The sequence below is a fragment of the Lemur catta genome, chromosome 7 (assembly GCF_020740605.2).
Source record: "Lemur catta isolate mLemCat1 chromosome 7, mLemCat1.pri, whole genome shotgun sequence".
Taxonomy (NCBI): Eukaryota; Metazoa; Chordata; class Mammalia; order Primates; family Lemuridae; genus Lemur; species Lemur catta.
Genome location: NC_059134.1, coordinates 107913882 through 107937463, shown reverse-complemented (window position 1 = coordinate 107937463; position 23582 = coordinate 107913882). Strand labels below are relative to the sequence as shown.

The window sequence follows — 23582 nt, the reverse complement described above, 5'->3', positions numbered from 1 at the left end:
TGTCTGGCGCATTTCACTGAGCAAATGTCCTCGGAGTTCTCCCGTGTGGAGCACGCGTCACACACGAACAGAACGAAGCCACCAAGCATAGTGACTGTTCCCATCGCACAGTAACGTGCACACGGATCCTGGTTACATTCAAATCCGACCCCGCGATGCTGTCGGGGCCATGTCTTGTCCGTGACTGGGGATAGTGCCTGTATCTTGGCTGCTGAGGAATCGCTGAACCAGTTTCCAGGGCAGCTGCACCGTTGTGCATTCCTGCCAGCAGGGCACAAGGGTCCCTGTTTTTCTACATCCTCACACACACTTGCTGTTTCCCATCTTGGAGGTCTTGGTTTTTAAATTCTCGTCTGCCTAATGGGTGTGAGGTGTTTTCGTTGCGGTTCTGGTTTGAATTCCCGGGTGGCGAGTGACAGCGTCGTGTGTGCAGCGACCACCGCGTGTGTTCTTGGGAGACGCGCTGTGGCTTGGATTGATTTTTTTTTTTTGATGGTGTTTTGATCTATTTATTTGAAATAAACTTTTAATTTTAAAACAGATATACAAATTGCAAAGCCAGTACAGAGAGTACCCATGTGTCCGATGCACAGTTTCCACTATTAATAATACATTAGTCCGGCACATTGGTTGCAAATGACCAGTATGACACACTGTTGCCTCAAGTCCATTCTTTATTCAGATTTCTTTAGTTTTTACTTAATATCCTCTTTTTGCTCCAGGAAACCACATTACATCTAAATGTTTTGTCTTTTTAGGCTCCTCCTGCCTGTGACAGTTTCTCAGCCGCTTCTTGTTTGCAAAGACCCGGGCAGGCGGGCAGAGGGTGGGGCGGGTGTGGTGGATGTGTCAGGTGACATTTGAAATTGGGAAGGCTGAGTCCTCCTACTTTGTTCTCCTTTTTCAAGGTTGTTTTGAATTATCTGCGTCTCTTGCATTTCCAGATGAATATTAAGGTCACCTTTTCCATTTCTGTAAAAAGAACAGGTGGAATTTTAATACGTTTCATGCTGAATCTATAGATTGTTGACACCCTAACAATATGGAGTGTTTCCATTTATTTAGGTCTTTAATTTCTTTTTTTTTTAGACAGAGTCTCACTCTGTTGCCCTGGCTAGAGTGAGTGCCGTGGCGTCAGCCTCACTCACAGCAGCCTCAAGCTCCTGGGCTCAAGCCATCCTCCTGCCTCAGCCTCCCGAGTAGCTGGGACTACAGGCATGCGCCACCATGCCCGGCTAATTTTTTCTATATATGTTTGGTTGTCTAGCTAATTTCTCTCTATTTTTCGTAGAGACGGCATCTTGCTCTTGCTCAGGCTGGTCTCGAACTCCTGACCTCGAGTGGTCCTCCCGCCTCGGCCTCCCAGAGTGCTAGGATTACAGGCGTGAGCCACCGCGCCCGGCCTAGGTCTTTAATTTCTTTCAACAATGTTTTACAGTTTTCAGAGTTTAAATTTTGCATTTCATTCCATTTATTTCCAGGTGTTTTGTTCATTTTGATGTTATTGTAAATGGAATTGTTTTCGTAACTCCACTTTGCGTTGCTCATTGCCAATGTGTAGAAATGCGACTAGCGTTTGTGTGATGGTCCTGCGTTCTGCAACCCTGCCGAGCTAGTTTGTCAGCACTCATAGTTTGTGGTTTGGAGAGGGGCTTTTTTTTGGATTGTGTAGGATTTTCTATATTCAAGATCGTGCCATCTGCAATAGAGCTAGTTCTGCTTCTTCCGTCCCAGGCGGGATGCCTTCTCTCTGCCCTTCTTGTCTGACTGTCCCGTCTGGAGGCTCCGGCGCAGTGTCGGCTACAGCCGGCAAGGACAGCCGTGCCTGTCCTACTCCAGCCTCTGCCCACCGAGTGTGTCAGCGTGGGATTTTCATGGGTGCCCCTGTCAGGCGGGGGAGTTCTGTTGCATTTCTAGTTTGTTGAGCATTTTTATCATGAAAATGCCTTTTCCGTGTGAAATGAGATGATGATATGGGTTTTTCCCTTGATTAATATGACGTGTTAGATTGGTTGATTTTGTTATTTTGAAGCATCCTTGTGCTCCTGGGACGAGTCCTACTTGGTCATGGAGTAGAGCCTTTCTCTGTCCTGCTGGATGTGGTTTCCTAGTATTTTGTCTAGCATTTTTGCATCCACATTCGTAAGAGAAATTGTTCTGTAATTCTCCTGGAATGTCTTTTTTGTGATTTGGGCGTCAGCATTAATTAGGGTTTGTGTGAGGTCTTTCTCACGGCCTGCCGAGGATCAGGGCACACGCCGTCACCACGGCTTGTCACTGGCAGTGCCGACCGCCCGCTGGCCGGGGTGTCTGTCAGGCTTCTCCCCTGTGTGGCGACTCCCTACTGCCCGCCCCACCTGGCTGCCTGGCGCTGTGGGGCCGCGCCTGGGCGCGCTCGGGGTCCTGCCCCCGCCTTGCTGCCCCAGAGCCGCTTGTGACAGAGTCTTTCAGATACGCTGGGAGGGGTGTGGTGTCCAGCACTGTCTGCCTCTGTCCCCTGAGACCGGGTCCCGTCTGCTCCAGCCCCGGGCCGAGCTCGAGGGGCTTTGTCTCCTGTCACTGTGGCCAGGGCGTGTGCCCAGGCACCTGCGTCTTCTCACTCCCGCTGCGCCTCCTGCACCTCAGCTCCGTCATCTGGTCTCCAGGCCACCAAGCCGCCTCCTCTTTGTCCCTTGGCTGGTGGCCAGAGGGGCTTCAAGGGAGAGTCAGGCCTGCTCGAGGGCAAACCCCCTCCCTTGAGGGACCAAGGGGAGCATCTGGCTAACGGTGGCGTCTGTGTGTCTGGGAAAGGCTGTTGTGCGTCATTTGAAGACAGAAGGGACGTCCCACGAAGGTGACTCCCCCGTGAGGGTGTCTGGCCCTGCAGACCCGTTGGGGGTGGCGGGTGAAGGTGGAAGCACACGGCCGCCGCCGTGGCCCGTCCGACCGGTGCTCCACGTCCCACCACCTGCCCAGGGTGAGCACAGCTGCAGAGATGTGGGGCGGGGGTCTGGGGGTCACCTCCCGCCCCCACCCCCTTGCCGGGTCTCGGGACCCCAGGGCTCCAGCCCTGCCTGGGGTGGGACAGCTGGCAAGACTGTCGACAGGCGGACTGAGATGCAGCCACAGACGTAACCCACGTTCCATGCCGCACCCCCGTCCCGGCCCCACTAACGAGGGCGTTGGCCTTGCAGACCGTGCAGGATGGCCGGCAGTTCCTGAAATACATCGACCCCAGCCTGGGGGTCCCGCTGCCGGAGAGGGACTACGGGGGAAACTGCCTCATCTATGACGCAGACAACGAGACCGACCCCTTCCACAACGTCTGGGTAAGTGCTGGGAGCCCCGAGGTGGCCCCCGTGGGTCAGGCCGGTGTTGGGTGCCCAGGCACAGGGGCTGCACAGGCTTCGTGACTGCATGAGGTTGTCACCCTCACGGGGGGTTTCCTCCTGGTCGGGAGACCTGCTCTGGGCCCTGCAGTTTAGATGGGGCTCCCTGGCGTGGGGCTCCCTGGGGTGGGGCGCCTGCTCTCTCGGCTGTCTGGCGTGTCGTCTGCAGGGGCCGAGGGAGCGTCCCCAGGTCTGGCGGGTGCTGCTCAGAGGCTCTGTGGTCCCAGCTGACCTGCCAGCCATGGGGCAGCTCAAGCCAGGGGTGGGGCTGTACCCGAGCATCAGGCCCTGTCGCCCATAGGACAAGATGGACGGCTTTGTTCCCGCACACTTTCTCGGCTGGTACCTGAAGGTACGGTGACCTCCTCTTCTGATCCGACGCCCTTCAGGCCTGCCCTGTGCTCTGGGCTGTTTCTGGCACAGGTTGCCCTTCCGTGCGCTTTGAGTGCGGTGGGTGGGTAAGCCCTGGCCGTGAGGCACCGTGCCGTCCCAAAGCGTCCGTGAAAACGCCTGGGAGCCGGGGGTCTCCCAGCAGGGCTGGAGTGGGCGCCCTGCCCTGTCCCCAGCATTGTGGGGCCGGTTAGGGAAGGGGGGAGCGAGAGGCAGGAAGTCCCGCCCCAGCCTGGGCTCGGGCTCCACTCCCGTCCTACTGCTGAACGAGGGGCTGGTGCCACCGGGGGCCCGAGAGCGGCGCCTGTGCGACCCCACACGGCCACGCGGCAGCCCCGGCACGGCCTTGGCTGGCCTGGCGGAGGGACCAGGCCTTCCCTCTGGAGCTAGAGCTCCGGCCCTGGGCGTGAGGGACGCTGCCTCATTTGCTGAAAGTGTTAAAAATCAGGGCTGTTAGGGGGACAGCTGCCCACCTCACGTGCTCTCCCTGGGCCTCACGGGGCTGGGGGCCCTGCGGTGGGGAGGTGGGGCTGGCGTTCCCCGTGGGCGAGGCTTGTGTGCGAGGACACCCCTGCAGGCTCAGTGACGAGCCCGACACCGGCGTCCGCCCTGCAGACGCTGATGATCCGGGACTGGTGGATGTGCATGATAGTGAGTGTGATGTTCGAGTTCCTGGAGTACAGCCTGGAGCACCAGCTGCCCAACTTCAGCGAGTGCTGGTGGGACCACGTAGGTGCCCCGTGCGGCCTCCCTGGGAGCTGGGCTCAGGCTGGCGTGGGGCAGGGGGGCGTGACAGGGAGGGCTGTGGGCCTTGCGGGTCCTCGTGCCTCCCAGCTCTGGGGCCGGGCGTCGCCTTCTGGTGCTGGGCGGGGGTCCCACGAGCGTCTGCCCCCCACTGGTTGCTGCCCCCAGTGGATCATGGACGTGCTCATCTGCAACGGGCTGGGCATCTACTGCGGCATGAAGACCCTCGAGTGGCTGTCCCTGAAGACCTACAAGTGGCAGGGCCTCTGGAACATTCCAACCTACAAGTACGTCTTGGGAGCCTCAGCAGGGGCTGGGTGGGTGTGGCGCCTGAGGTGGCGTCTGCTGCCCTGCCTCGGTGGCCCCGAGGGCCAGGCCTGTCCAGCGAGCTGCGGGGGCAGGGGGTGGCCCTCCTGGAATGTCCACTCTGTGGCACCGGCCACCCCGCACAGCCCCTTGCCTGTGGTCTTGTTACGGAGTAGTTGCTGGTGCTCTGTTGTTTTTACTTTGGGATTTGGAAAAGGAAACAAAGGCCTAAGGAAAGTCCTGGGGCCATGCAGGGGAGGTCTCACCTCCTGTCTGTTGGTGCCCTAGGCCCCCTGGAGCCAGTGCGGAGCCCTCGGAGGGGCCAGGGCCGCGCTGGCTGGGCTGGAGGAGGGTTCTACACCGCTTAGGGCCGTGGCAGGTGGGGCTTGGCCTGGGGCGGCTAGACCCAGCTGCTCCGCACCCGTCCCGGGCTGGCGCTGCCCCACAGCCGGACAGTGGCCTGGTGCCGGCCTCGTGCCCCGGAGCAGAGCAGTCCTGGTGTGCCAGGTGGGGGGCCTCGTCCTCAGGCCCATGGCGCTCTGGTCCACAGGGGCAAGATGAAGAGGATCGCCTTCCAGTTCACGCCCTACAGCTGGGTCCGCTTCGAGTGGAAGCCCGCCTCCAGCCTGCGCCGTTGGCTGGCCGTGTGCGGCATCATCCTGGTGGTGAGGCCGGGCCGCCCTGGGGTCGTACAGCTGACCGGGTGGCCAGAGCGAGGGCTCACCCTCTTCTGCACCCTCTCCGCCCCCCAGTTTCTGTTGGCGGAACTGAACACGTTCTACCTGAAGTTTGTGCTGTGGATGCCCCCCGAGCACTACCTGGTCCTCCTGCGGCTGGTCTTCTTCGTGAACGTGGGCGGCGTGGCCATGCGCGAGATCTACGACTTCATGGACGACCCGTGAGGGCCGCGGGCCGGGCTGGGGTGCAGGGGAGGGGTGTGGAGGGCGGGAGGCAGAGCCGGGGTTGCCTGGAGCTGGGCCAGCCGCTGCCCCCTCTGCAGGAAGCCCCACAGGAAGCTGGGCCCGCAGGCCTGGCTGGTGGCGGCCATCACGGTCACAGAGCTGCTCATCGTGGTGAAGTACGACCCCCACACGCTCACCCTGTCCCTGCCCTTCTGCATCTCCCAGTGCTGGACCCTCGGCTCCGTGCTGGTGCTCACCTGGACCGTCTGGCGCTTCTTCCTGCGGTCAGTGGGGGCAGGGCTGGTGCTCTTGGCAGGGGGCCCCGCCCCGGCCAGCGGCTGTCCTCGTCTCCCGGCACAAGCTCTGCCGCGGTTTGTTTAATTGTCCCTGCCCGACCCTCTGGGCGCGGCTGTGCCAGCTTCCCTGGGGCAGCCAGCCTGGGCCCTCCTGACCCTCAGGCCCCCAGGGCCTCGGCCCTCATGACCTCTGAAGGGACAAAGGTGCCCGGATGTCTACGGGGCCTGCACCGGGGGCTGGTGCGGGAGCAGGTGTGACCAGGCCTCCCTGCCCCACCCCCAGGGACATCACCTTGAGGTACAAGGAGACCCGGCGGCAGAAGCAGCAGAGCAGGGGTGGCCCGGGCAGAGCCGTCAGCAACGGGGACCAGCACCCGCTGGGGCCGGATGAAGACCCGCCAGGGCCTGAGGCGGCAGAGGGGTCGGGGGCGGCTGAGGGGTCGGGGGCGGCTGAGGGGACGGGGATGGCTGAAGGGACGGGGGCAGCAGCTCCAAACTGACCTGCAGCTCAGCCACCCTGGGAGCCTCCCAGAACCCAGGCCCACCTTGAGGTTCTGTTTTCCTTCCTCCTGTGCACTCCACTCAGAGGGACTGAGGAGGCAGTGAACGCAGCCCTGCCCTGGCTTCATACGTGTGTGCATGTAAGCAGGTACACACGGGTGACTGCGTGTGATACACACGTGTGTCTTTGGCTCCTGGGGCTTGGCCCAGGGCAGCTGGTTCCTCTGGAGTGAGGGTCCCTGCTCAGCCCAGTGGCCTCTGGCCTCGAGTGCCCCGTCACCCAGCCCTGGCACGGCCCAGCCCTGGCTCCGCCTGCCCTCTCCGTGCCCCTGGCCCCAGCTGCTCCAAGGCAGCGTGGTGGGGGCCAGGGGCCCCTCCTGGTGGCCTGTGTACGAGGGACAGTCGTCCAGGCTCAGTGGCTGAGAGGTATCGATCCAGGCGGCAGCGCTGAGCTGAGCCGTTTCAGCGTCTCCATTTGGCAGAGTGACCTGGCGGCCTGGGGATGGCGTCGGAGGCCGCTGGGCCGGCCCCTCAGGGTACACTGAGTCAGACGCTCCAAGGGCCGGAGGCCTGTAACTGGGTGCTGGGACCCGTGTCCGTGGCTCCCTGAGTTCAGGGTCATCCCCACGAGCAAACAACAAATAAAGTGGCGACGAAGGTCTGCAGCCTCCTCCTCCTCCTCCTCTCTGCCTTCCGCGCTCCCTGGGAGACCCCGAGAAGGAGAAGCACGGTGGGGTCAGCAGGTCGGCTCTGCCTCTGCCCGAGACCCCCTGGAGTGCGTTGGGTGCGAGTGCGGGACGCCGGGCCACCTCCCCACCCGCTGCTTCTGTCCCGGCTGTGGGAGGGGCTGGTGACCCGCGGGGCAGTGGCCACAGGGCCCCTGGGAGGGGCAGCCACCCGCTCTGGCTGAACGTTTAAAACCTGACCATGAAAATTTCCAGGCGCACACGAAGAGGCAAAAGTGTAGTGGGAAATTTCCACCCCCCGTAAGTCGTGAGGCTGGGATGTGGGGTCCCCTTGAGACTGCACCCCGACACCTCTGCCCTGCCCAAGAGCCGTCAGGGCGGCTCCCTGCAGCGGTTTCCCCGAGTCCTGCGTGTGTCCCCGACGCTGTCCTGCTGGGGCCTCTGTGTCCCTGCACGGGCCAGGGTCATGCCGGCTACCCTCATGCTTCCCTGGAGCTGGAGCAACTCGACGTCCCCCCAGCACCCCCAGGAGGCTCCTCCTGCTCCCCTCACGGGTGGAGGCTTTGACCCCTTGGTGAGAGTGGCTGCCCCGTCTCCCCGCTGCAGGGACAGCCTCCCTGATGTCACCCTGGCTACCGTGGGCCCTCGGGGCTGCATCTAGGGGGGTGGAGATGGCACCTCGCTGGAGGGGCTGCCCGACCCCATCCTCACTTGTCCCAGCTCAGGTTTCCGAGGCTACGACCTTGTGCGTGTCTTGCCGCGGGCCTGGGTCACCCTGTTCTCCAGGGAGCCCTGGTTCCTCTGAACAGTGGATCAGATTTGTCACAGAAACCGAAGACACTGGGGTACCTTGATAGGCGTCACAGCAGCAAACCTGAAGTTTGTGCCTGGGCACGTGGCCCTCAGAGCCGATGAGCCTCCCACGGCCTCTCGGGGCAGCCCCCCTGGCAATGCAGGTCACCCCTGGGCTGCGCAGCGGGGCTTGAGGTGCACCCGGCCCCCCATCCAGAGAGCCGCAGAGCTGATGGGGCTGGGGGGCAGTGCAGGGGCCCAGGCTGCAGGCGGCCAGGCCTGGGCAGCTCCCCGCAGCCCCCACACCCTGTGCCCCTGGAGTGGCGGGAGGTGGGCGTCACTAATAATGGCAGAGAGGGGGTGAGACCCCTGCTAGCCTGGGTACTGTGGTCTCCTCAGGGGACCCCACAAGGAAGGATGGGCACCCTCTTGCCAAAAAAGTGCTTTAATGACGATAAAGTGTCTAAAATTTTCTAAAATAAGTTGATTTAAGCATTTCTTTCCAGGCAAAGCTAGGACACCCACAGTGTGCGCCCCCCGGGGAGCCGGTCCACCCTGGGGGTGGGCTGAGGCCACTGTCCAGGGAGAGCAGGTGGAGGAGCCTGGTGGCTGGCAGTGGGCTCAGGAGATGATCCTCAGGGACGGCTTGTCCTCCTCCAGGGCCCTCACCTGGTTGTCTATCTCCTCAGACCAGTAGATGTCGTACAGGCTGCGTAGGGGGCGGGCAAGGAGTGGGCCGCGTGTCCCCGCCCCACCCCGCCCCCGCCCCGTCTGCCTGAGCCCCGGGGCCGCGCCCACCACTCACACCAGCTGCTCCAGGGCGCAGCCCGGCTGCCGGAGGCTGTCTATCAGCTGCAGGACGCCCGGGTCTCCCAGGCAGTTGTTGCTGAGGTCCAGCTCACGCAGGCTGCGGTTGGCCAGCAGGATCGAGGCCAGGCTGCCGCAGCCGCTGTCGGTCACCTCGCAGTCCCCGAGCCTGAGGGGAGCAGGGTGGAGGTCAGGACCCAGGCTGGGCTGCATGACCTGGACCTGGGATGGTGACAGGCCCACGCCCGGCATGCCAGAGGACCCCGAAATGCGCCTGCACCGGGCTGCTTCCCCAGTCCAGCCCTGGCAGCTTGTGCCTCAGTCCCTGTCCAGCCCCGGGCACATCAAACCCGAATACAGTGGACAGAGAGCTCTTTAAAAGCTGCCAAGAGGATCACAGTGGATCAGGGGTCAGAACAGCAGAATCCCTCCCGGAAGACAGAAAATGACGCAGCAGCACCGGCCTGTGCCAGGGGCCACGAATGGCTCCACACCCAGCCAAGGCTCCCAAGTCACCTCCACGGCATGTTTCCTAAGAAGCTTCTAGAGTAAGTGCTTTAGCAGGAGTCAGGGAGACCCGGAAAGAGACCAGGCTTCAAGCGTGGAACCCCGGACCCGCTTACTGTACACGGGAACCACACGCACACGCACCAGAGCACCCGCAGCACGGCGCCCGGCTGGCACAGGCCCTGGCCGAGCTCCCGCACGCCCGCGTCGCCCAGCTTGTTGCTGCTCAGCTGCAGCTCCAGCAGGGCCTTGTTCTGCGCCAGCACCGAGCCGAACAGGGGGCAGCAGGCGGCGGTGAGGCTGCAGGTCTTCACCCTGTGGACGGCGAGGTTTGGGCCAGGCCGCACCCCTCCCGGGCAGGACCCCAGGGTCGGGGCTGAGCCCACAGCCCCAGCGCCTCGCCCGCCCCCTGGGGCCTCACCACAGCGACTCCAGCCGGCAGCCGGGCTCCAGCAGGCTCTCGCACAGCAGCCGGGCGCCCACGTCCCCCAGCTCGTTGCCGGCCAGGCTGAGCTCCTTGAGGCTCTCCTTGGCCCTGAGGACGCGGCCCAGCTCCCGGCAGCCCTCCGCGGTGATGCCACACTCCCAGAGCCTGCGGGGCAGCGACACGCTCTACGGGTGCTCCTCACCAGCACCAGGAGCCGGGAGGGCGCTGGGACAGCCGTCGCCCCCGCAGGAGGCCGACTCACCACAGCGTCCTGAGCTGGGAGCTGGGCCGCAGCAGCCCCGGGCACAGCTCCGCCAGCCCCGCGTCGCCCAGCTGGTTGCTGCCCAGGTCCAGCTCCCGCAGCGAGGCCTTGGAAGCCACGATGCCACACAGGTCCCTGCAGTTGGCCGTCGTGACACCGCAGCTCTCCAGCCTGGGACGCAAGATGTGCCGTGGAGCAGGGAGCCCCCACCCCCGACCCCCACCCCCGACCCAGCCCAGCACCTACTTGAGCGTCTCGAGCTGGCAGGGGGAGTCCTTGAGACCCTGGCACAGCACGCGGACGCCAGCCTCGCCGATCTCGTTGTTGCTCAGCATGAGCTCCTTGAAGTCCGGCTTGGCCCGGAGCACTGAGGCCAGGGGCTCGCAGCTGGCAGCTGTGAGGTTGCAGTACTCCAGCCTGGGGCGGGCGAGCGGGTCTCAGCCCCCGGGACGGGGCCAGGGAGGGGTGCGACGCCAGGGAGCCGCCTCGGGAGGTGGCAACCCCTTAGCGTCACAGGAGCACGGAGGCCCAGAGACCCATCCCCAGGGCTCAGGGCAGGGCGGGCAGCGCCCAGAGCTCCAGCCCATGTGGACACCGCAAACCCTTCACCAACCCAGAGGCCCCCTCACACCCAGGGCTCTACCGGACCCGGGGAAATCACGCTTGGCCGTGGTCACTCTGGTGGCCGGGCCACCTGACTCAGCCGGCACGGTTTCCCGCCATGAGGTCCCGGGACGGCTGCCAGCGCCTTGCAGAGGCAACTGGACAGGGAGGTGGGGCCCGACGGGGCCCCCAGCCGCAGCGCCACAGGGCAGGAGCACCATGGCGCCCTGCGACCCAGCCCCTCCTCAGTTCCCCGCAGCCCACGTGCCGGGGAGGGGCAGCGGGGAGCCGCCCCCGGCAGAGCACACACTCACTGCAGCCTTTCAAGGTGGCACCGGTGGTCCAGGAGTCCCTCGCAGAGCAGCCGCAGGCCCGTGTCCCCCAAGGGGTTGTCGCTGAGGTGCAGCTCGCGCAGGGTGGGAACGGAGCGCAGCACGCCGGGCAGGACCCCGCAGCCGGCCTCCGTGAGGCAGCAGTTCTGCAGGCTGGCGCACACCCGCTGTCAGGGCCGCCCCGCGGCCAGGCAGCACCCCGCAGGGGGCAGGTCTGTGCCTGTGCTTCCCTGGGGGGCTCTGGGTCTGCGGGCCCAGGGCTGCGTCTGCAAAGCCCTTTGTCCGCAGGGTGGCGCGGTGATGCCCAGGGGTGACAGGAGGAGCCCTGCCCCCGCAGTGTGTGGACACCACCCACATGCCTCCGGCTGAAGCTGACACACCCACGGCTATCGCCTGCCCACCTCGGCCCCTGCAAGCCCCGGGCAGGGCCCCCAGCTCACCTCAGCTTCTGGATCTTGCAGCTGGGGCTCTGCAGGCCCTGCAGCACCAGGTGCACGCCGGCGTCGCCCAGCTCGTTGGTGCGCAGGCTGAGCTCCGTCAGGGCGGGGTTGGCCCGCAGGGCGGAGCTGATGTCCTGGCACCGCACCTCCGTGAGGCCGCAGTCATCCAGCCTGCAGGGAGGACCCTGGAGTCACCACGCGGCCACACCAGCCTCAGGCTCAAGGACCACCCCACATGCAGGGCGTGGCCCATCAGTGGGCCAAGAAATCGCAAGATGGGTCACACCGGGATGTTTCAGAAACAGAACAAAAGACTGGGCGCGGTGGCTCACGCCTGTAATCCCAGCACTCTGGGAGGCCGAGGCAGGAGGATCGCTCGAGGTCAGGAGTTCGAGACCAGCCTGAGCAAGAGCGAGACCCCGTCTCTACTAAAAAAACAGAAAGAAATTATCTGGCCAACTAAAATATATATAGCAAAAATTAGCCGGGCATGGTGGCACATGCCTGTAGTCCCAGCTACCTGGGAGGCTGAGGCAGGGGGATCACTTAAGCCCGGGAGTTTGAGGTTGCTGTGAGCTAGGCTGACGCCACGGCACTCACTGTAGCCCAGGCAACAAAGCGAGACTCTGTCTCAAAAAAATAAACAAAAAAAAAAAACAGAACACAAAACAGGAGGAATTGTACAAAACTTCTATTTAAGACACTCAAACGCTGCAGATGTGTGTCTGCGGCACGCTGTCTTCTCCACGTCCTGCTGCGGGGCCCAGAGCACGAGGGCGCCCTGTCTATCCAGAGGGGACAGCTGGGGGGAAGTGCTTGGGACAGGACACAGCAGCCGACGGGAGGGGCTCGCAGCAGTCGGAGCTGTGATGCGTGAGCAAAAACAATGATGCTCGACAATAACTCAGCAAAATAGGTATCTTCATGTCATCCCGAGTCAATGAATCATTACAGGTGAGAGGAAAGCCAGCTCTTGTTCACAAAAGAATGTTCGCTGATAAATGCGGAGGGAGTGACAAAAGTAGAGCATCACACGATGGCCATTCCAGTCCGAGCCACCGATGCTGCTGAAACCCGCAGGTGAGTCTGACCAGAAACAGCATCAGCAGAACCTCAAAGCGCCTCCCAGACACTGTCAGTGACGAGGGAAGAACAGCAGCTCCACAGGGGGGACACCGCAGACAACACCTTGACCAGGTGGTCGCGTGGTGCCATGATGGGCCCACGAGTTCCTGCTGAAAACGTGTGACTTCAGCCACAAGAACAGCCCAGATAAGCCCACATGGAGGGGGTCCGCAGGAGCCTCGCCATGCCCGCGGCTGTCAGAGCACCAGGACAAACAGGGACAGGGCTGTCACAGATGGGAGGAGCGAACGCCACGTGGAATCCTGGACTGAGCAGGGACAGGGAGAGGACGCGGTGGGAAAGTGGACTGGCACCTGCAGCTGGACGTGCAGGGCCAGCGCTGGGGTCTCTGTTTTGCCAAGTGCCCAGCTGTTCCCAGCTGCCGCGAGACGCTGTCACCAGGGGAGGGCGCACGGGAGCCCTGTGCTGCCTTCCTGTCTCTTCTGCAGACCTGAAACTACCTCACGTAACACATTCACGGCGAGGACCGTGCAGGCACCTGTCTCTTGCTGTGAAACCTTCGGCGCTGCTGGGTTTATGGGAACTTCGAGGCCAGAGGCCAGTCCCACTCGGCAGGGACCGGCAGCAGCTCCACGGCCACTGACCGAGGGGCCTCAGGCCAGTCCTGCCCCCGCGTTCCCAGAGGAAGGGAGGAGCCGAGCCCATGGGGCCAGAGACCCCAGCAGCCAGCCCCAGCCCGTGTCTACAATGGGCTTTACATTCTAAATGGTTGGAAAAAGCACAGGACCAACATTTCCTGCCACGTGAAAATGACATGGAATTCACGTCTATGTCCATAAATAAAGTGCCCCTGCCTGCAGGCAGGGCCTCACCTGACCACCTGGTACTGCTGGATCAGCGGCAGCAGCTCTGTCCACCTGGCATCACTCAGCTGCTCACACTGGATGTCCAGACTCATGGTGGGGCTGAGGTGTCGCCTGCGTCGGAGGGAATGTCTCAGCCAGATTCTCCCACGGCTTGACAGGCCAGAGAGTCTGCAAAGGGGGAAAGAAGCCCAAACGGTGGGGCTGGTGCTTCGGGAAGAGCCGTAGCTTCCCCCATGGCAGGGGCCTGCCTTGCTCCCGGTCATCACGCTCTCGCTCAGCCTCCCCGAGCAGACGGGGCAGAGGCTGCATAACCAGCTCCCCTGGCAAGGGCCACCACAGGCAGGAGGCCTGGGGACACAGATGTGGGGTGCAGATGCAAGCCTCGCCTCCTGCCCACATGCCTTCAGGGGGCACCTCTTGCCCAGGAGAAGGTGGGGATGGCAAGTCTGGCCCAGGAAGCCCCTGCCTCTTATTTGCCTGGACAAGGGCAGGGTGGGACTGGGGTGGTCTGTGGGCCTGGAGACCCCAGGGGAGCACAGGGGCTGTGGAACCCCTCCCTGTCCACTTGGCCTGTCCTCGCTCTGAGGACAAGGAGGGTCAGGCTCCCACTCGGCTAGGGACCCCCCAGGATCCTGGACTCCAGGAGCCCACATGCAGTCTGGCCTCATGACCCCTGGGCAAGACAGAGAGGGTAGGGTGTTCTTGGGTGGCCACTGGGGGCATAAGCTTCGATGACCCCCTTCTGGGGCTGGGGACATCCTCTGTGCCACCCTGGGCCAGCCCACAGAGAAGCCTGGCTGTCAGGCAGCCTGGGTTACAGGCCCCAAAACCTCACCAGGGACAAGCTCAGAGCCTGAATGAAGGAGGTGGCACTGCAAGGATGTCCCTGAGGACCGGGCTGAGAGCACAGCACAGGTGCCCTGTCCTGGGTCAAGGGAAAGCGAAGCCGTCAGAGCACCGTGGGACATCCACCCATGCCAGCCCCAGCACACGCCACTGGTGGGCAGACACGTTCCCTGGGCAGCTGCCAAGCAGTGGCTGGGGACAAGGGCTGGGCAGGACCCACCCCGGGGTGTAGGGACACCTGGAGAGGTACCCTGGGGCAGCCAGGGAGGGCTCCCTGGACAAAGTGACCCATGATGCTGACACTCGGGAGGGGCAGCTGGGCTTCATTCAAAAGCCACAGAAAAAGCCCAGGAAAGACGCAAGCTGGGAATGATGCAACTCCAGCTGCCCTTGGCAAAGGTGCCAGACAGGATGAGGCAGCCTCGGAGAGTTCCCGGTTCCCCGAATCCCCTCCTGGTTCCCCGAATCCCCGATTCCTGAGAACACTGCTCTTCTCACTCCTGTTCTGCCCGTGCCTGGCACGGCCTGGCCTTGCTGCAGGGGCCCTCCCCACTCCCTTCCCAGGGCTGGTCAGGGTGACAGGGACGGTGGCCAAAGTGGAGGGAGGAGGCCCTGGTGCCAGCCAGGAGGGGAGACGTGCTCACACAGGCCTGCAGAGGAAATGGAGGCCAGAGCGCCAGTAACTCAGCAGGGTCGCCTAGCCCACCGCCCAGAGCACAGGAACAAAACCAGCCCCGCCTGGGTGGCGGCGTAGGGAGGCCGGGGTGTGGTCACCCAAACAGACTGGAATTCACAGGCAGGGACAGTCATCTCCTGACACACTGTGGGGGCGGGGGAAGGAGGGGCCTCAGGGCTGCAGATGGTAACTCTGACTTCCCCATGGGAGGACCTGCAGCCCCAGCACCTCCGCAGTCCAGCCTGGGAGCACCGCTGCCTTCTGCGCCCCAAGTGTCTTCCTCCTGGGACAGCGCGAGGGGCTGTCCCGCCACGGTCTGGGGTCAAGGACACGGAGGGGGAGTGGAGGTGGCGGCTGAGCCCCCACGCCCTGGGCCAGACCCTGCCGTAAGGCCGGCTGGGCCCTGGGACCAGGAAGCTGCCTCTTAACTTGCGTGGTTCACTGCTGCACTGAAGCCCGGTGACATCCCCCAAGGATGCCGCGTGCGCAACCTTCTCTAGACGCTACGAGGCCCCACAAGCGGGTTAAGAGCACGTTTCAGGCCCACGGGGGAACCAGCGCCCCCGGCTGGGCCGCTCCCCGCCGCGGCCCGAGCTGGTCCGTCCCGCGTCCGAACCGCAGTGGGCACGGGCCTCTCTGCCGCCCCTGCGCCCCGGCGGGCCGCTGGGAGGCGCCGGCCACGCTCGGCGGGTCCCACGGACCTGCTAGTTCCGGACGCTCCGCCGCGTATCAGACGGCCCGGGGGGACCCCCAGAAGCAGCCCGCAGGGGGCGCTGCCGGCCCCGCCCGCCCCGGACGCTCACCTGCGCTCGGAGCCCGCGGAGGCCGCCGCCGCGCTCCTTCCGCCCAGGCCGGCGGGGGCGGGGCCCGGGAGGGGGAGGGCGGGGCCCTGGCGGGGCGGGGCCCGGGAGGGGGAGGGCGGGGCCCTGGCGGGGGGGCCCGGGAGGGCGGGGCCCTGGACGGGGCGGGGCTCCGGGAGCGGGAGGGGCCCCGGGCCGCAGGGTGTGTCCGCCCTGGGGGCCCCGCCTGCCCTCGCCCACCCGACCCTCTGGCCCGCACCCGCGCTGCCCCCGACCCCTCCGGGCCTGGCCGGGCCTTTGCCCAGACGCGAGCGAAGCCCTGGCCGCTTTCCGCTGGTGGGCGGCAAAACCAGTCCCGTCCCGTGTCCCACTCTCTGGCCCCAGCCGGCCTTTCAGTTTTATCTCCCGGAACAAGCGCCTGTGCCCCCCGGCCCCCGCCCCAGGCACTTCTGCCGGCGGGGAGGCAGCCCTGACCACCCTCACGGGGACCCCGCGTCGCCGGGACCCCCACCCTCACGGGGACCCCGCGTCGCCGGGACCCTACCCTCACGGGGACCCCCCACCCTCACGGGGACTCCGCGTCGCCGGGACCCCCACCCTCACGGGGACCCCGCGTCGCCGGGACCCTACCCTCACGGGGACCCCCACCCTCGCCGGGACCCCACCCTCGCCAGGACCCCCACCCTTACCAGGGACCCACAGTCGGCCTCCTCCCACGAGCAGGCCCGACTCCAGCAGTTCCCCAGAACACAGAAGTAAAGCACACCTGAGACACCCCGTTTTGCTGCCAGACTGGAAAAGACGCAAAGGGTGACAATTTGTTGTGGCTGAGGGGAAGTGGGGGAGGCTGTGATGAGGCTTTTTGCACAACAATCTGGAATTGTGTAAAACATGCACACGCCGCTCCGTTTCTGCGTATCAGGCAACAGAAACATGCAGGAGTGAGCTTAGAAGACGTGCTCAGGAATGCCATTCACAGCATTTTGTAAATATCCAAACCTGGAAACAATCCAAAGAGCTACCAGTAGGAAAACGGTTAAATACTTTGACACACCACACCCTGCCAGTTGACAAGACTCCTACGGACAGGAAAAGATGTCCTAGGGTGGGCGGTTCGTGCGGAGCGAGACTCAGAGTAGAGCGCGCGGCTTGCGGGAACTGAGGTGGGCTGGGGAGTCTGCGTCCCGCCGCGGGGCACCCCCGGGCGCCCAGCCCTCCTGCACACACGCCCGGCTCTGCATCTATTCCAGGCGGCCCCCCACTCACCTGCAGGCGCTTTAGAGCGCGGGGAGCTCGGTGTGTTGCCGCTGCGCAGGCATGTACCCATTCACCAACGATTACTGGACGCCTACTGTGTGCCAGGCACAGTTGCAGCAAAACAGGACAAAGGTGTCAGCTCTCAGGAACTCACACTCAAGGGTGGGGGGTGTACAGAATTAAAATGGGGAGAATGCGAGGTGGGGGCAATTACTGCAGGCAAGGGGGGTCAGGTGTGCTGGGGTAGCAGGGAGGAGGTGAGGCCTGGCGGGGCGGGAGCTGGTGGGACAGGAAGTGGACTGGAGAGTGGTTTCGAAGGCAGTGCACACAGTGCTCACTGCAGAGCTGGCTTAATCTTCATGGCTGGAGCCAGCAGCTGGCCAGTGGCCTGAGGGGGTGGTTCTTTTGGGTTGTACAGTGAAGGGTTACTCAGTATGGGGAAGAAAATTTGCCTGGGCCAGCCCTTGCTTGTTGCCCTAGCTTGCTGGGTGTCAACAGGACAAAGGGGTGGGGATCACCAACTCAGGGTCCAGGGTTCCAGGAGAGCTAGTGGCTGGGCAGGGGCAGTCCACACAGGTACAGATAACCCCACGCACCTGTCGGCCAGGGGTGTGTGCAGCACCTGCCACGGTGCTCAGGACAAGTGGAGTGCAGACAGCATGCACTCCTTCCACCCTGACGCACAAAAAGGAGGGCTACTGCAGCCTGGGGAAGGGTGAGAACACAGGGAGAGAGAGAGTAGGGGAGGGCTACGGAGGGGGCCTCCAAGTGCACTAGAGCCCCTGTCAACTTTTCTTTCTTCCTTTCTTTTAGAGACAGGGTCTTGTTCTGTCGCCCATGCTGAGTGCAGTGGCACGATCACAGCTCACTGTAACCTCAAACTGCTGGACTCAAGCAATCCTCCTGCCTAGGCCTCCCAAAGCTCTGGGACTACAGGCATGGGCCATCGTGCCTGGCCAACTTTAACATGGTTTTTACCCCACAAGCAGTATGTGCTTCTTGTAGAAAAATCAGAAGACAGAGATTAGAAAATGAAAAGCTCTAGAATCCTCATCTTCCAGAGACAAGCACTCTGACATTTGTGTACCTGTTGATACACCTTCTCTGTACACAACACACATTTTTTAAAAATGGCACATCAGGAATGGTAGTCAGAACGGCCCCCAAACGAGTCCTGGCCCTAATCTCCAAACCTGTGAAGTTATAGGGAAAATGAAAGTCTCAGGACCATCCCCTAACTCCTCATGCAAATGAAGGTCAGGCCCGGAGGCTGAGTCCACAATACCTCCAAACCTGTGAAGTTATAGGGAAAATGAAAGTCTCAGGACCATCCCCTAACTCCTCATGCAAATGAAGGTCAGGCCCGGAGGCTGAGTCCACAATACCTTCTTCCACACGAACAGCTGCTACTAATTTCACATCAGCCAGATTCCCCACGGCAGGTAAAGGGCTCAGGCATCTACAAGGGCTGTCCCCACAGATCACTTCTAAGGAAATTCTTTGCTGGCCTCCCATAAACAAGGACTTGCAAATTGTAACTGGGTCTACAGCCTAAGTTTAGCTCCTGAAACTAAAGTCTGTTCAATTCATCCACCCAAATAAATGACTGAGGCAAAAATCTCTATCAATGGAGGTTTATTACGCCAAAGTTGAGTACTGGCCCAGGAAAAACACAAACCAAAGCACAGCTGGTTACAGGTTTGTCTTCCCAGATGCAGAACAGAGAGGAGATGAGATCATTCTGCCACCTACCAAGGGACATCTAAATAACTGATGCTTCCTTCATTCCTTTTCTCTTGTAACATTTGCCTGATCTTACATAAAATACAGATTTCCTGGGCCTCACAAGAATGTGACCGTTTGTCTCACCGCCCACTCCCCTCCTCTTGTTTTCTTTCTGTTTGCCCCGTCCCCTTTAACAACTGAGTTCCCAAATCTCACTATTTATCCTTTTTTTCTGGGCTCATCCTCCATTGATTAAGATCTTTGCCCCTGTCACTTATTTTGAGTTGTCACTTACATGGCAAAATGGACTTTGCAAAAGTGACTCAGTTAAGGATTCTGAGATGGGGAGGTCATCCTGGGGTACCTGGGTGGGCCCCGTGCACTCAGTGTCCCTATAAGGAGGGAGGCAGACAAAGGGCTTCGACGGTGGAAGGCAGCCTCTAGAAGCTGGAAAAAGCAAAGCAGCAGATTCCCCGTGAGAACTTCCAGGAGGAACCAGCACCGCTGACAGCTTGATTTTAACCCCCTGAAACTGATTTAGGACTTCTGACCTCCAGAAGTGTAAAATAACAAATTGGAGGCAATTTTGTTGTGGTGGGGATTGCAACTGCTGTAATAATCCTCACTTAAGAATCTGTATACAATGTAACTTTTAATGGCCACATTGTGTGCAAACACCGGTATTCCTCAGCCAGTCTCTACAGGTGGACATTCAGTTTGCAGGGTTTCAGGTTTTCCATCACCCCTGACAGGGGCCTGCCTGGTTCTAAGGTCAAACTGCCCTCCAGGAGCGCTGCGAGAGTCCACCAGCTTCCGCCGAACCGCGGGCGCCCTGGCTGTGCGGTACCAGCGCTCAAAGTGCCTGGGCCGCTTTCTCCATCGCAGCCAACCCCGCGACAGACCTGACGCCCAGGCCCGGCTCCGCTCCCCTCCGTGCCGGGGCCGCCCGAGGGCCAAGACCACCAGGGACGTGCGCTTGTCCCCCGAGGCCTCGCAGGACGGGACCCCGCCCCCGAGCGCTCCGGGTGGGACGCGGGCGAGTCCCCTGCCCGGGCTGTCCTTCCTGCGGGTCGGCTCTTTGGGGAGCAAGGCCAAGGGCTACGCCACGCGGGAAGAGAGCTCGGCGGGGCACGCGCAGCCCCCAGCGCCAACCCCCAGGGGGAACCGAGGCCGCGCGGGGCCGAACTACGCAGGCGCGAACCCGCCCCCGGACTCCCGGCATGCCCCGAGAAGGCGCGATGACGCCATTGGGCGCGCCAGTCCGCGGGCGCCCCGCCCCGCCCCCGCCCGGCCCTACCGCCCCCACCGCCCACGGCCCGCCGCCCCCGCCTCGGCCTCCGCCCAGCCCCACCTCGGGGCGCGTCTGGCTCCGGCAGCCGGGGCCGCGGGAGCGCCGGCGCGCGTGCACAGGAGCCGACCAAAGCTGGCGACGGCAAGGGCTGGCCGCGGCCGACGCATCGCTTGAGGGACTGACCTCGAGGCGCCCGAGGGACTGTCGCCGGCCTGCAGACCCAGCGCGACGAGGACGGTTTCGGACTGGGGCGGGCGGACCGGGCCGAACGGGGCGGTGTCTCGCGGCCAACGGGGGCCCTGGCGGAACGGGGCGGGCGGGGGCGGGGCCTTCAGGGGCGGGGTCTGGCGGGCGGGCGGGCGGGGCAGGGGCCGGGGGCGGGGCTAGAGCGGACCCGCGGGGGCGGGGCCGGCGGTGGGGCCTGTCCGGGGGGGCGGGGTCTCGCTGGTGGGGGCGGGGCCTGGCAGGGCGGGCCAGACTTCGGGGGCGGGGCTAGGGCTGGGTCTCGCTTGCGGTGGGCGGGCCTCGCGGAGGCCGGGACCCCCGGTACCCCTGAAGAAGGGGCACCTGGGGGAGGCCCGGGCCAGGGGGCGCCACCATCCCGGGAGGCTCCTGTGCGGCCGCGTTGGGTGGTATCCCGAAGGTGACGTCTCCGGGGATCGGATTTATTTCGGTGTCAAAAGTTTAAACACTTTTGGTAAAATGTATCTTCTATGTTATTGTTCTTTGTCCTTGATGAACTTTTCTAAAATCAGTTCCATCCGAGCGTCCCCGAGGGTCTCGGGCTGGCGTGAGGGTCTGCGAGCCGGGCGGGCTGCTCGGAGGAGGAGGACTGCGAGGAGGCCCGCTTCTGCTGCGGGTGCCAGACCGTGTGTCTGTCGCTGTTTCTTCGTGTTTAATGGGCACCAACTGTCCAGGCTTGTTGGAATCGCGACTAAATTAAGAGCAGTTTCTAGGCCGAGTGCGGCGGCCTGTAATCCCAGCGCTCTGGGAACCCGAGGCGGGGGGTGGGGGAGGATCGCTTGAGCCTAGAGTTCGAGACCAGCCTGGGCAAGAGCAACAGCCTTTCTCGACAAAAAATAGAAAAATGAGCAGGTGTGATGGCTTATGTCTGTAGTCCCAGCTGCTGGGGAGGCTGAGGCAGGAGGATCGCGTGAGCCAGGAGGCTGCAGTGGGCTGTGAAGACACCACTGTACTCCAGCCCGGGAGACAGTGCAATCTTGTCTCCAAAAAAAGGGGTGGCCGACCTCCCGGGAAAGCTCAGGGCCTGGAACCAGCGGGGGCCCCGAGCTTGGTGACCAGTGGCAGATTCTTTGCCCTTCAGAGCTTGATTGTTTCATCTGTAACCAGGGCTACCAAATGTACCTCCCTCCAGGTGGCAAGGTTTCAGTGAGGCCATGCAGGTGGCTCTTCAGGGCACATGGGCTCTCAGTATTGTTTACGCAAAGCGTAGGTTGCAAAACCAAAATGCTTTTGATTTAGAATCTGGATGTGAGGTTTAGAATTCATTGCAGGATGCTACAAGGATGCTGCTGGCCTGATTCCTGGACTGCAAGAGGTACATTTTTAAGAAAGCTGTTCAAATGTTCTAGATTCATTTCATTCTTTTCTATGCCGTAACCTCTTAGATTTGTTCCTTGCAGTTGTCATAAGGGTGAAGAGAGCCATTTAAAACAAGTATTTGGCTCTGATGCTGTCCGGGCTCCCTTTTGTGACCCCCACATGGGGATGTGAGGACCAGGTGAGAGGCATCAACTCTGCGACTCCCCACGACCTGAGCGTAGGGTGACTACCTGTGACCGGAGCGTCCTCCTGGATGGGACGCTGGCTGCAGTCAGGGGCCATGTGGGAGTCCCTGAAAGTTATGTCTTTATCTTTACTTTTGAACTTATCTGGTTTACCCAGTTATATCTTTATCTTATTTTTAAACTTAGTGAGTCCATCCATTGTGAGATTTGGATCATACAGAAGTAGCCCCCCATCCCACTGCAGCCATGACTCTTGCCCTCTGGTGAGTCCTGGCTGCCGCGTGTGTGCTTGTCTTCCTGGCCCGGCCGTGCCCAGGTCTGCTAGGTGCTCATGCCCCACCTGGCCCTTCCCTGTGCCTCCAGCCCCTCCAGGGTACCTGTTCCCTGAAACAGAGTTCTTGGGGGCCGGGCGCGGTGGCTCATGCCTGTCATCCCAGCACTCTGAGAGGCCGAGGCAGGAGGATCGCTCGAGGTCAGGAGTTCGAGACCAGCCTAAACAAGAGCGAGACCTTGTCTCTACCAAAAATAGAAAGAAATTAGCTGGACAACTAAAAATATAGAGAAAAAATTACCCAGGCATGGTGGCGCATGCCTGTAATCCCAGCTACTCAGGAGGCTGAGGCAGGAGGATCGCTTGAGCCCACAAGTTTGAGGTTGCTGTGAGCTAGGCTGATGCTACGGCACTCTAGCCCGGGTGACAGAGTAAGACTCTGTCTCAAAAAAAAAAAAAGAGTTCTTGGGTTGTTCTGCCTTTTCTTCAATGTCTGTCGGGGCATCCTGATATGGGGGCTCTCAGTAGATGCATAGAGTGAGGGGCTGAGGTGAGAGACCCCAGTAAGTGTTTAAGAGATGCCATCCAAGGCCGGGCGCGGTGGCTCACGCCTGTAATCCCAGCACTCTGGGAGGCCGAGGTGGGTGGATCGCTCGAGGTCAGGAGTTCGAGACCAGCCTGAGCAAGAGCAAGGCCCCGTCTCTACTAGAAAAATGGAAAGAGATTATCTGGCCAACTAAAATATATATAGAAAAAATTAGCCGGGCATGGTGGCGCATGCCTATAGTCCCAGCTACTCGGGAGGCTGAGGCAGGAGGATGGCTTAAGCCCAGGAGTTTGAGGTTGCTGTGAGCTAGGCTGACGCCACAGCACTCACTCTAGCCCGGGCAACAGAGCGAGACTCTGTCTCAAAAAAAAAAAAAAAAAAGAAATGCCGTCCAAAAAAAAGTACTGTGGTGCTGAAGTCTGCCAGTCAGACCTACAAGTCACACCCATGGGAGAGATTCCACCTGGGGGTGTGTTTGGGTGGGGAGTCTCTGTACTTGTTATACTTTCATAAATATATTTCTTAAAAAATACCTTTTTAATTGAAGTATAGGATACATACAGAAAAGCACACGTAGTGTAAGTATAGAGCACAGTGGATTTTCTCAAACAACACGTGCATGAAATGGAAAGACATGTATGAGGAAGTAGCAATTATTTGAGAATTAAGCTTGTTTTGTAGAGATGAGGTCTCACTGTGTTGCCCAGGCTGGTCTCGAACTCCTGGCCTCAAGTGAACCTCCTACCTGAGCCTCCTGAGTCACTGGGGTTGCAGGTGTGAACAGCTGCACCTGGCTTGAGATTTAAACTTGATTGGTGGCTGCTATGGGTTCATATGTGAGTGGTTACATAGTTGATAGGGTTTTTTTAAACTTTTACTGGCAAGGACCAGCTGAGTTCTGGTGACTGAGGGTTTGTCCTAAGATTTGGAATGCAGCACCCGCCGGTTCACCTAGCCGGGGAAGTTCATGACAGAGCAGGTTAGGGGGAATCTCTGCGTCCCCTGTGAGAGCCCCTCACCACAAGTGAGAAGGTCTTGTTCAGCTTCAAGTCGTCAGTTTCCGTCAGGTAGGAAGAGCTGGTCACGGGACGGTGCGTGGCTGAAGA

General features: G+C 61.6%; 2 protein-coding genes across 8 annotated transcripts in view; one reads left to right on the top strand and one right to left on the bottom strand.

The window, feature by feature from the left end:
- PTDSS2 (phosphatidylserine synthase 2) overlaps positions 1 to 7168 on the top strand; it is a 29850-nt gene extending 22682 nt beyond the window's left edge. For 4 of the 5 annotated variants that reach the window (XM_045558569.1, XM_045558571.1, XM_045558573.1 and 1 more), the window contains 8 exons: positions 3174 to 3308; positions 3670 to 3720; positions 4374 to 4487; positions 4671 to 4789; positions 5359 to 5473; positions 5561 to 5706; positions 5809 to 5994; positions 6290 to 7168. In XM_045558569.1, the coding sequence (XP_045414525.1) occupies positions 3174 to 3308; positions 3670 to 3720; positions 4374 to 4487; positions 4671 to 4789; positions 5359 to 5473; positions 5561 to 5706; positions 5809 to 5994; positions 6290 to 6506 (1083 nt within the window). In that variant the 3' untranslated portion in view covers positions 6507 to 7168. The remainder of the gene's footprint in view (positions 1 to 3173; positions 3309 to 3669; positions 3721 to 4373; positions 4488 to 4670; positions 4790 to 5358; positions 5474 to 5560; positions 5707 to 5808; positions 5995 to 6289) is intronic. The other variant, XM_045558570.1, reaches the window with a different exon arrangement.
- Positions 7169 to 8414: 1246 nt separating this feature from the next.
- RNH1 (ribonuclease/angiogenin inhibitor 1) lies at positions 8415 to 20241 on the bottom strand. Of its 3 annotated transcripts, none has more exons than XM_045558574.1 (10): positions 20094 to 20241; positions 13322 to 13483; positions 11364 to 11534; positions 10906 to 11076; positions 10235 to 10405; positions 9989 to 10159; positions 9721 to 9891; positions 9444 to 9614; positions 8791 to 8961; positions 8415 to 8694 (listed from the first exon to the last, which is right to left on the bottom strand). In XM_045558574.1, the coding sequence occupies exons 2-10, from the start codon at positions 13405 to 13407 to the stop codon at positions 8607 to 8609; spliced, it is 1371 nt and encodes a 456-aa protein (XP_045414530.1). In that variant the 5' UTR covers positions 13408 to 13483; positions 20094 to 20241; the 3' UTR covers positions 8415 to 8606. The 3 variants fall into 3 exon arrangements, with proteins under 3 accessions (XP_045414530.1, XP_045414531.1, XP_045414532.1); XM_045558575.1 differs by lacking the exon at positions 20094 to 20241 and adding an exon at positions 16404 to 16499; XM_045558576.1 differs by lacking the exon at positions 20094 to 20241 and adding an exon at positions 15641 to 15696.
- Between the last annotated feature and the right edge of the window lie 3341 nt (positions 20242 to 23582).